The sequence below is a fragment of the Eriocheir sinensis genome, chromosome 14 (genome assembly GCF_024679095.1).
Source record: "Eriocheir sinensis breed Jianghai 21 chromosome 14, ASM2467909v1, whole genome shotgun sequence".
NCBI classification, from domain to species: Eukaryota; Metazoa; Arthropoda; class Malacostraca; order Decapoda; family Varunidae; genus Eriocheir; species Eriocheir sinensis.
The window spans coordinates 10926502-10937752 of record NC_066522.1 but is presented as its reverse complement, the minus strand read 5'-3'; the positions used below and the strand labels follow the sequence as shown (position 1 = coordinate 10937752).

Sequence of the window (11251 nt, the reverse complement as noted above, 5' to 3'; positions counted from 1 at the left end):
CTATGGTATTAAAAAGCGATTAATTGCTCTTTCATTGCGACTTCCACACCCTCATAAAACTTTTCTACTTTGTCACTGCAAGCTGAGGTTGGTGCATAAGCTTGAAATATTTGAAGTTTATAGCTTTTATTAAGCTTGATAATGATGCCTGCATCTAACTCTTTGATGCTGAAGAATTTTCCTGTATTCCCTACTAGAATGTAAATTAAGAATCTAACTCCTCACTCCTTCCTTTCTGCATGTGAAGTCCAAAATGCAATCCAATGAATGTCTCACCCCATCCTCCTAACTTCACTGGGACCTATAATGTCCCACCTAATATATGTTAGTTTTAGCAAAATGGCCTAGTTACTTTCACTGGCTAAGTCCTAACATTGTATGTTGCCTATGTATCCCAAAATGTGTATGTTAACTTAAAATTTACTGCACTTGCTAAATGTTATGATAAAGGTTCTAAGATCACAGTCTTGGGAGGATTGGGCATTGTTGCTGTTGTGTTAGCATGACTATAGAAGCTTCATGCTTCATGCTGGCAGCCTCACAAACCTGCTTCAGCATCATCAGCTTCTTGTCGCCAGAGTGTCCAACATGGCACCTAGGCTCTCCACAATACTGCTGCCCTTCCACAAACTTCCATAATAGTAAAATCTTAGTTCAAAGAACTCTTTGACAACCAAGCAAAATCTATACTAGATTATATGAATAATTTTAAATAGTACTCTAGCTAACTGTGCCTGAGTGTTGTAAACAGAGCTGAAGGGCTACACAAAACTTGCACATAACATTATGAAAAATTTAGTTTTCATCCCCTACTTTTTAGTAACATAAATAAAAAATATAAAAATCTATAAGTTACACTGAAACCAGTGTAGCAAAATGTTATCAACAGAAACAAAAATATACAGGCAAATTTACTTGATACTGCCCTTCTATGAATCATTATAAGGAAGCTACTAAGTACTAGAAACTGTAAAGTAACTTGTTGATTTTCAATCTTTTGCAGAATGCCATAGGCTACCATGAATTTCAGTGTCTGTTATATTGTTTTTTGGGAATAACTTTTTAATGAAGGGTCAGATAAGGATGAAAACTTGGAAGAGAATGTTTCAGACCTTCTCCAATTTTCGTACATATGATTTATTGACAAGATGTGGATAATTCAAGCATTTATACGAGAAACGTGATGATAAGCTCTGCCTCCGGTGGTACAGGGCTCATGAGGAGGAGCTACGAGCTCAGGCACTGGCTGCCCAGCTGGCTGGCAGTGACGCAACCAGCTTCTGGCGCGGCCTATGAGCCCTGTCCCCGGACTCTCACACCCTCCCCTTACAAGTGGATCAGGCCGTGGGGGAGGAGGACATTGCCACCATATGGGGTGACCACTTCGAGGGTACTCTGAACTGTGTGGCAGACGTGGAGAGTGAGAGGGCCCTCCGGAGCGAGCTGCGTGGGGTGACGCTGGAGGGCTTTCACAGTGTCAACCACAGTGAGCTGAGGGAGATACTGCAGATGCTCTCCAACAGCGAGGCGCTGGGCGTTGATGGGCTTCCCTCTGGCGCCTTTAGGTATGCACCTCCCAGACTGGTCTCTTGGCTCTCCCTCTTTATCAATGCCTGCATCTGCCATCAATACATACCCTCTCAGGTCTTGGCAGTGCAAAGTTCCCTTGCTAGAGAGCAAGGTTAAAAACCCTGCTCTCTCTAGCAACTAAAGGCCCATTGCCATTGCGACTGCCTTGTCAAAAATGATTGAGAAGGCAGTGCTGCACTGCCTAGAGGCCTACCTGAACACACTGGACAATCAGTTTAGATACAAGAAAGGGCACGGCACTGAGATGTGTGTGTGGACCTTGAAGAATATCATTGAGTACTACACTTCTGGGGCTCACCTGTCTACCTTTGCTTCCTTGATGCCAGCAAGGCCTTTGACAGAGTGAACTATTCTAAGCTGTTTCATAAACTGCTTGTAAGGGGAACTCCTGGGTACAGTGTCAAGCTCCTAATGTACTGCTACACTACCAAGGAATTTGCTGTAAAATTGGGAGCTTCCACTTCGCAGCCAATGGTATTCACCAGGGAGGGATCCGGTCTCCCTACCTGTACAACGTCTACACAGATGATCTCACTGCCGCTCTGTGTGACACAGGCACAGGCTGCCACTTACATGATAAGTGCATCAACTCGCTGAGTTATGCTGATGACATGGTACTGATGGCGCCCACAGTGGAGGCTCTGCAGGACCTTATTGGAGTGTCAGGCGTATGCTGCCACGCACGATATTGTCTACAACACCACCAAGACGGAGTGCATGGTAGTGCCACCGCCACACTCTAGGGTGGACTACCAGACATCAGCACGGCTAAGTGGGAGTGCACTTAATTTGTGGATAGATTCACATACCTGGGCCATGTCATCAACAGGGAAAGGACCGATGATGATGACATCAAGAAGCAGACCACCAAGCTCACAGTCATTGGTAACACGCTGCTGAGAAAATTCTCTTTCTGCAGCACAGAGGTGAAGTTGTAGTTATTCAGGAGCCACTGCTACTCTCTCAACTGCAACTCGCTGTGGTTGCGGTATAGAGCTGCCTCCATGAACCATCTTAGAGCCTGTCATAACAACATCCTCAAGCGGCTTCTGGGGCTTCCTAGATGGACTAGCTCATCCCCGGCCTTCACTGGGCATGTGATGAACTGTCTGGCTGTGCTGCGTCACCATGCCACGTACAGTATGAGAAGTAGAGTGGAACAATCTGGGAACTCCATCATCACCTCCATCAGACAGAGCTCAGCCTATGTATGTGGATCTATGTGGCGGGAGTGGCTGAGCCTTCTGTTCGTGTAGATTGTGCATAAATGTGCCGTGCACACACATATATAATTATAAGTTGTTAATTATTTAACCATTATGTAGCTCGTTTGGTCTCATTTGTTTTCTTGTCCTGTTTTTTTGTTTATATATATATATATATATATATATATATATATATATATATATATATATATATATATATATATATATATATATATATATATATATATATATAAAAGAAGCTGGGCGAAATAAAACTATTATTATTATAATTATTATAAACCCAGCATATGAAGTGCTTCCTGATGTGAGGGTAGCAAACATTGCTGTGGTATAACATTGTGCACATGTGCTGGGAGACCAATATATTATACTGCGTCCGGCATTAATAACCAAGCAAACCCTCCAGCTGTGAACATAGCAGCGGAGGTGTTGGGTCTCTTGAGGAGTGGTCTGGCAGGCTGATTCAGTGACTGGAGAGCTAAATTATTTTCTCTTAACTGTTCTGGTAATGCAAATGAGAAAATAAAACTATTAATATATAAAACATATGTGCCACAAGTGAATAAGTCATACACCTGACATCTCACTGGCCACCAGTGCATTCACACAACGCCCTCTCCACACCAATGTTTGCTAGCATTGGGTCAGGAGGCACTTTATCTGTCGGGTTTTATCATAACGTGCCTCTTATAAATGCTTTAATTATCCACCCACATCTTGTTAACAAATCATATTAACAAAAATAGGGCAAGGTCTGTTTTTCCAAATTATCATCCTTACCTGATGCTTTATTAAAACATTATTCCTGAAAACGACATAACACAGCCTCTGAAACCCTTAGTAAAACAGATAATTATCCATTACCTGATGTGTAAAGAAAGAGTTTTGATGAAGCAAATGAGACTATACAGTTCTCCCTACTTCATAACAAAATGCCAGAATTATTTATTACAATGAGGATTAAGCAAAAATAATCAACAAGTGGAAAAAGGAATTATATGCATAGGAGGGGATATTGCAGTGACACTATTTGACTAATAACAGCAGAACAGAAAAAATAAAAAGCAAAATGCTATAAAAACTACAATAAATAGACTGAAACAATACATTGGTAGTTAGTGAAATTAAAAGATAGATGAGTGTAATGCATATGATACTAATCTAAATTATGTTCAACCAGGTTTAAATAATGATTTTTTAATACCACCATCATTATGGCTGACTCTTGATCAAGTTGCTTGTATTTTTAAGAAAAAAATCATTCCTTTCCCAAACAACTATCTCTGAAACAAACACAAGCAAACATACAAATGGCTGTGTATTCTATCAGTATTTAAAATGAGATTCAGGGACAAAACAGACTGTTGAAGGAGGTGAAAAAGGACATCAACAATTATGGAAGCCTATTAGCACATTAGGACTCTCCCCCTCACCTTTCGAGAAGATGGTGGCGGGGGATCATTCCAACCCCTTGGCACAGATGAATCTAGGGCTGCTGGAGTCTTAGGTGGTGGCTGGACTGGTGGCTGCTGCTGAGGGTCTCCATACATTGGGCTAGCAGTGGGAGGTGCCGTCGGACTGAAGAACTGAGGTGGTGCTGATGGTGGGTTGAGGGGAGATGGAGTAATTCCAGAGGTGGGAGTAAAGTAAGGAGAGGGCTGGACAGGGTTAAGCATGCTGGATGAAGTGGGGGAAGTAACTGAGGTGTCTGGTACGTAGCGACCCGGTCGTCCACGTCGCAACCCTGGAGGGGGAAGGCAGGAAGAGTTTTACACCCTGTCATGGAGGGCAAAAACAGAAGCCTACATTTGGAGATAATGAGAAAATAGCGTTATTCAGCTGAGAAATGTACAAGTGACAAAATCACAAAACTAAAGCCTTTAGAGAAACCTAAGAGATTAGTGAGAGAATATAAAGCATAGTATGTGAAGTCCACATGTCAACAAGAAGTACTAAAGCAATATCGTACTATACATAAACCTGAAGTACATGTATGATATATGAATGTAAAATTTAGACTCACCTCCCTCAAAATGTTAAACTTTGTGTGTGTGTGTGTGTGTGTGTGTTACAATCAGCCAACAAGTGGTCATAGAAGATAAAGTGGTCCTAGCAGCACAGAGGTGTTGTGAGCAGAGTAAAAAACAGACACACTGAGCCACTGTGCTGCTCTTGGTGAAACACTCACCTCCTGTGGGTGGGCCTTGAGGTGGAGCAGCAGAAATGGGTGGGGGAGCTCCATACTGTGGCTCCATGGGAGACATCTGTATTGATGAGTAACATAAAAGCTTTGAGTTTCTTTATTCTTATTGATCTGTAAGCAGTTAGGATTTCATCCCTATCTGTTTGTCTGCCTGTCTGTCTGTCTGTCTGTCTGTCCGTATAAATGTATGTATGTATTTAAGTTTGATTTTGTCGACAATCAGAGTAAAAGAATGGCAACACAGGAATTGCAGAGGTCAAGACAGAGAGAACTTCAGTCTACATTATTTTATTAGGGCAAAAATGCACTTGCCTGTAGATGTGCCCTTCTATCTATCTAGATCTCCATCTCTCCCTGTTCTGGCACTCCCTCTCAGCACATTCAATCCTGCTACTTCCAACTCTCTCGCTCCAATACTCACTTACCCTATTGATCCACTTCACAGGTGGTCTTCCTCCCTCAATCCTTCCCTCATACACTCACTTCAAAAATTCATTCTCCCCCATTCTCATCATGTGTCCAAACCATCTCAGGGCACCACACTTCACCCACTCCACCACTCCACTCCTTTCGCTGTCGCACCCATACCAAACCGCTCAGACACGCTTTCATTACTTTCCCCATCCCATCCTGACACACCACATGCACCTCTTATATAACTCATTTCCACTGCATGTATTCTCGTATGCTGTGCTGCATTCTATGTCCACGTCTCTGACCCATATGACAGAGTTGGCAGGATAATACTATTCCTTATTCCCCGCTTTACCTCCATGCTCACACTTCTCCCTTTCATAACTCTCTCCAATCCCCACACCACCTGTCTATCCTTCACTGCTCTTTCCCTCACCTCACCTTCCATACTGCCATGATTACATAAAAGTCCCTAAATATTTAAACTCAGTCACCTCCTCAATTCTCTCCTCCCCTAACCTTATCATACACTTCATTGTAACCTCTGCTCTAACTCTGTACGGCTTTGCAAAATCAATGACCTGTTCTCTCGCCCTCTCAAATACCATAACCTTTCCAGCATTCATGCTCAGCTTTCTCCTCATACACACCCTGTCAATCTCATCCACTATCCTCTGCAGCAACCTCTCATTCTCTGTAAAACGACACTATATCATCTGCAAACAGGCCTGCAACCAATGACTCCTCCGTACCTCTCACTTTCAGCCTTCGACCAAGCTCCCCCACTCTGGCTTTCATTTCTCTCATACAACAATCCATGTACACATTAAAAAGCCATGGTGACATTACACACCCCTCTCTCACACCCACACCAACACCAAAACTCTCACTCAACTCACCCTTCACATGTACAGAGGCATTCACATCCTTATAGAAGGATCGGATTCCCTCCAGCAAATGCCCTCCCACATCATATATCCTTAGAACAACCCACAGCCCCTTCCTGTGAATCCTGTCATATGCCTTCTCCAGGTCCATGAATGCAGCAAACAGCTTCCTATCCTTTTCTATGAATTTTTCAACTAACATTTTGAGTGCAAATAATTGGTCTACACAACCACTCCCTTTCCTAAAAAAAACTTGTTCATCACCTACACTTTTCTCAGTTATTTTCTTCATCCTCTCATTTAAAACCCTTCCATACACTTTTCCTGCCACACTGAGTAGACTTATTCCCCTGTAACTATTACAATCACCTCTGCTCTCTTTCCTTTTGAACAGCGGAACAACAATAGCCTTTCTCCAATCCTCTGGCACCTCACTCTGTTCCCAAGCTAGGTTACATATCCATAATATCCATTCCATGACTACACCTCCTCCATACTTCAACATTTCTGCTGTTATGCCATCAGCTCCAGGGGCCTTCTGTCTCAGAAAGTTTGCTGCTAGCCGATTGGTTGAATATGCAATGTATAAATAGCATAATTATTTGAAATAATTAGCAGGTATTATGAATCATAACCAACTCAAATTTCTCTATCTTATATATGTAATGTCAATTAAAAATAATAATAACCACACAGATTATGAAGTAATGTGCTGCTAAGTCTTGATTTGTCAACATCAGTTGACCAAGTTAGCATGACAAGCATGTTTTTGGATGCAATAAAACAGATTAAGTATCATATTTTTGTCACACCTCAAGTAAATTATTCATATGCACAAATTCCTATTTTCAAAAAAACTTGTACACTGAATCTATTGTCTCATGCAAATTAATGATAAAATAAAGATAAAATATAATAACTTTGAGGAAAATTAATCTAATATCTGGGATTTTATTATATTTCTAGTTATTCATTATATATGAAATATTTTCCTTTGCTAATTTCACCCATTTACAATGTACACCACAGGCAGCCAACCCACACATATTCTTGACCCAAGGAGGTTTGGAATAGCAGTTTTTGGCATGGTGTTGCCTTACCTGCTGAGGCACCATGGGGCTGGGGTTCATGGGGTTATAGAAGGAAGGGTTTGTGGCAGGGGCACTGGTTGGCTGTGAGGGTGGTGCACCAAACATTGACCTCTGCTGGTCTTGAACTGATGGTGTGAACTGACTTGGCTGTTTGGAAAAAAAAAAGTACATAAGGGATATGCTACAATATAAGGGATGGAGGGCATCTTGAGTGAAGTCCTCCATTTGTGTTTACCATTAATTTTTTTCCACAAATATGCAACCCAAAATACATGATTTACTTTAGCATTTAAATTACCTTTCCATACAACACTATATAATGCCTAACTGGAAAAAAGTTATTCATGCTCATTCAGGTATAGTGAATTAATGAACCGTAAGTGCAAACTCAAGCCAAAAACATAAAATAAATACACAAAATTGTTTCCCATATAATAATTCAATAGCCTACCTTCTACTAATAGTTACACCATCTCTTATACAGCAACTCAAAATCCCAAACATGTCCTACATGATATGCATAAAGTTTATTTAACCCTTTGGGAAGCTCCATATACACACATCAAACCCAATATACCATTTGTCCACAAATTAATGACTACTGCCCATACCTATGTATTCCTAGAAACTTCCATTTAAATCAGATAAGAGGCAAAAAATATCCAATGTACTGACAACAGCTACATGTGATGGTATTAAACACTGCCTTGTCAATGAGGATATATCTCTCCATCTACTTACATTAATAAAACTTAATGGCAATTTTACGAGAAACTACAGTGGCCTTATATCCAAAGTGGGAATTATGTCATAGAGCACATCATTTTGGACGAAATTTACGTTGGACAAACAAAAGAACTTGTGGGATAAATTAATTTTGTCAAAGAACTTCTGAAAAATACCTTAAATACACAATAAAAATCAATTAAGATCCATCCTGGGAATGGAAGCAGGCAGATTGGTCTACCCAAGATACTCCGATCTAGGCAGAAAATGCAAATCTGCACATCATGTGACAGCCCCTGCTCATATTACTGGCTGCCATCAAGCACCATAGATTCGGCACCATACTCTGGTGTCAAATGAAAATAAGTGCAGTGTGCGATGGATGATTTTTCCATGCATTACAGAAACCTATGCGGATTTGGGCCACTCCTTAGCTGGTGTTTGTTGGGCATTGGACCATTTTAAATGTGTTACAATAACATTTTTAGAAATACTTGTCAAAAAAATGCTGCGGTGGACATGATACAAGCTGGACAATCACACGTTGCACATGAGGCCTCTGTAAACAGACACAAGTGCTCAAGCACACAACCCACACAATGCTGACTCACTACATCAAAGAATATCTAGCAAGAGGCAATGATGTTCAGTCTGACTTTCAAGGAACTGCATTACTTTTTTTTTTTTTTTTTTTTTTTTTAACAAAAGATGCCCCAGGGCATCAGATATTTGTCATGGAACTGACTTGTGTATAGTTTCAATTTGTGCATATATATATATATATATATATATATATATATATATATATATATATATATATATATATATATATATATATATATATATATATATATATATATATATATATATATATATATATATATATATATATATATATATATATATATATATATAGACAGTAGTAAGCCAAATTGGTTGTAAGTCAAATTTTATGTTAGAAATAAAATAAAGTACAGTAATACCTTGGTTGTAAGTCAAATTTTATGTTAGAAATAAAATAAAGTACAGTAATACCTTGGTTTACGAGTGCCGTACTTTACGTGTTTTTATTTGCGAGAAAAAAATAATCCCTAAAAAAGCCTTGGTTTACATGCGGTGACTTGGTGTACCAGCATCCTGTGTGTACAAGTCAAAGGCACGGGCGTGGGTTGCCTTTGTTCCCCGGAAGACGAGAGAGCTCAAAGCAGAAAACAAAGGGAATGGGGTCTCGGTCCGCGTTGTACATTCGCAGAGGTAGTACCCACGTGCTCCTGTTCACTTACATTTGTGCCCTAGTGTGCGATCTTTGTGTTTTCAGCACTACAGTTTTGGTTTACGAATTTTTTGGTTCGCAAGCAAATTTCCAGAAAGAATTAAGCTCGTAAACCGGGGTGTGACCGTATTATTCAAATGTCCCACCACACAACATTTTTGTAATCAATGTATTAAATTAGGAAATGTGTTATTGAAGCAATGTGCATTAAGAAACACAACAATTTTAATTTAAAGGAAGCCACTTTCAAGTTAGATCAATAATGAGGTCATTGATTGAGGGATAAACAATACATCTATTATAAGGCTAAAGGCTGAAAGGGTCTTTTTTTTTTTTTTTTTTTTTTTAGGTGAGTAGAGCAAAAAAAAAAAAAATTGATCGTTCCGTTGCCGCTGGAGTGTGAACAGTAAATTTTTCTTCAGACTTAAGTTGTGGCTACCAGTAACATTAATATTATTTACAAAACGAATTGCTTAATCTTCCTATTGAAAAAAAGGGGCATTATATTGAACTTGTTGGCGGTCTAATTTCCTGACATGGACAATTTTTTTTTTCTGGGCAAAAAACAATAGACTTAATTGTAAGAAAACTGTATTGTAGTTTTCAATCTCCTTGGTAACAAAATAAATTTAATAAAAAAAAAAAGATGAATTTGTGAAAAATGGTAGGTTCTGATTGCTAATTACTTGATGCCCACTTACTCAGATGTTCCTTATATTACTACAGTAATGCTCGTACACACTTTCATTACTTATTCTATCCATTCTACTCACACCACAAGCACTCCTCAAATAACTCATTTCCACTGCCTGCACTCTAGACCTCTGACTTCCATTACGGGCCCACGTTTCACTTGCATAGTGAGGGTTGGTACTATTATTGTATTTCTCAAATCCCTCTTTGCCTCCATACTCACACTTCTGCCATTCATGATTTGTCCCAATGACCCTACCACCCTTCTTCCTTGCAATGCCCTTTCTCTTCTCTCTCCCTCTGTACCACCATGCTTACACATAACTGATCCAAGGTACTTAAACTCATTGACCTCCTCCATTTCTTCACCATTCAAAATTATTTTGCATTCTTTTCCACATTCAATTCCCACTCTATATGGGCATACATAATCTACAACCTCACTTCTACTTCGCTCACAAACCATCACTTTACTTTTGTTGACATTTACTTTCAGCTTACTCCTGTTACACACACTATCAAAACACTGACCAAATTTTGTAGGTCACTTACGATCATTATTATCATCATCTTTAATATTATTTTCATTACGCTTGCCATTAGCCATGATGGAGGTGTTAATTTTCTCACAAAAAACACAAAACACCGAAAAATGTAACAAACAGCTAGAGCTCAAGCGAACGTGTGTTACCACTAACGAGCGTGTTACCAATCTGCTGCTCTCGGGCAGCGTGTGGTATTGCCTGGCGTGGGTTGCGGTAAAACATTGTACTAAGGCATGCAACTTAAAATTCAGACTTGCAGAAGTATTGCAAACATGATTTTATTTTATTTTATTTATTTATTTATTTATTTATTTATTTATTTATTTATTTATTTATTTATTTATTTATTTTTTTTATATGGCCTACAGTGCCGGTAGGCTTATTCATAGGGGCCTGATGGTCGGCCCGAGCCCGTTATGGCGCAGGCAATTGTTTATAGTGGCGCCATTATTATTGGCTCATGCTGCCCCCAGAGCTCATTCTTGATTTCACTTGCGTTGTAAAGCTTCTTCTAGAATCCGGGTTGATAGGTGGTCTTCAGGACAGCATGTGGGTAGTCTTAGGCATAGCTGGGCACGATAACAGAAAACCTTATTCCCGATA

At 39.8% G+C, this 11251-nt stretch overlaps 1 protein-coding gene across 1 annotated transcript in view; it reads right to left on the bottom strand.

Annotated features, from left to right (window-relative positions):
* Positions 1 to 11251, bottom strand: part of LOC126998439 (protein transport protein Sec31A-like) — a 59159-nt gene that overhangs the window by 13422 nt on the left and 34486 nt on the right. Inside the window, exons 18-21 of the mRNA XM_050860121.1 lie at positions 7421 to 7558; positions 5005 to 5080; positions 4250 to 4560; positions 547 to 630 (exon numbers count right to left, since the gene is read on the bottom strand). Of these exons, the coding sequence (XP_050716078.1) occupies positions 547 to 630; positions 4250 to 4560; positions 5005 to 5080; positions 7421 to 7558 (609 nt within the window). The remainder of the gene's footprint in view (positions 1 to 546; positions 631 to 4249; positions 4561 to 5004; positions 5081 to 7420; positions 7559 to 11251) is intronic.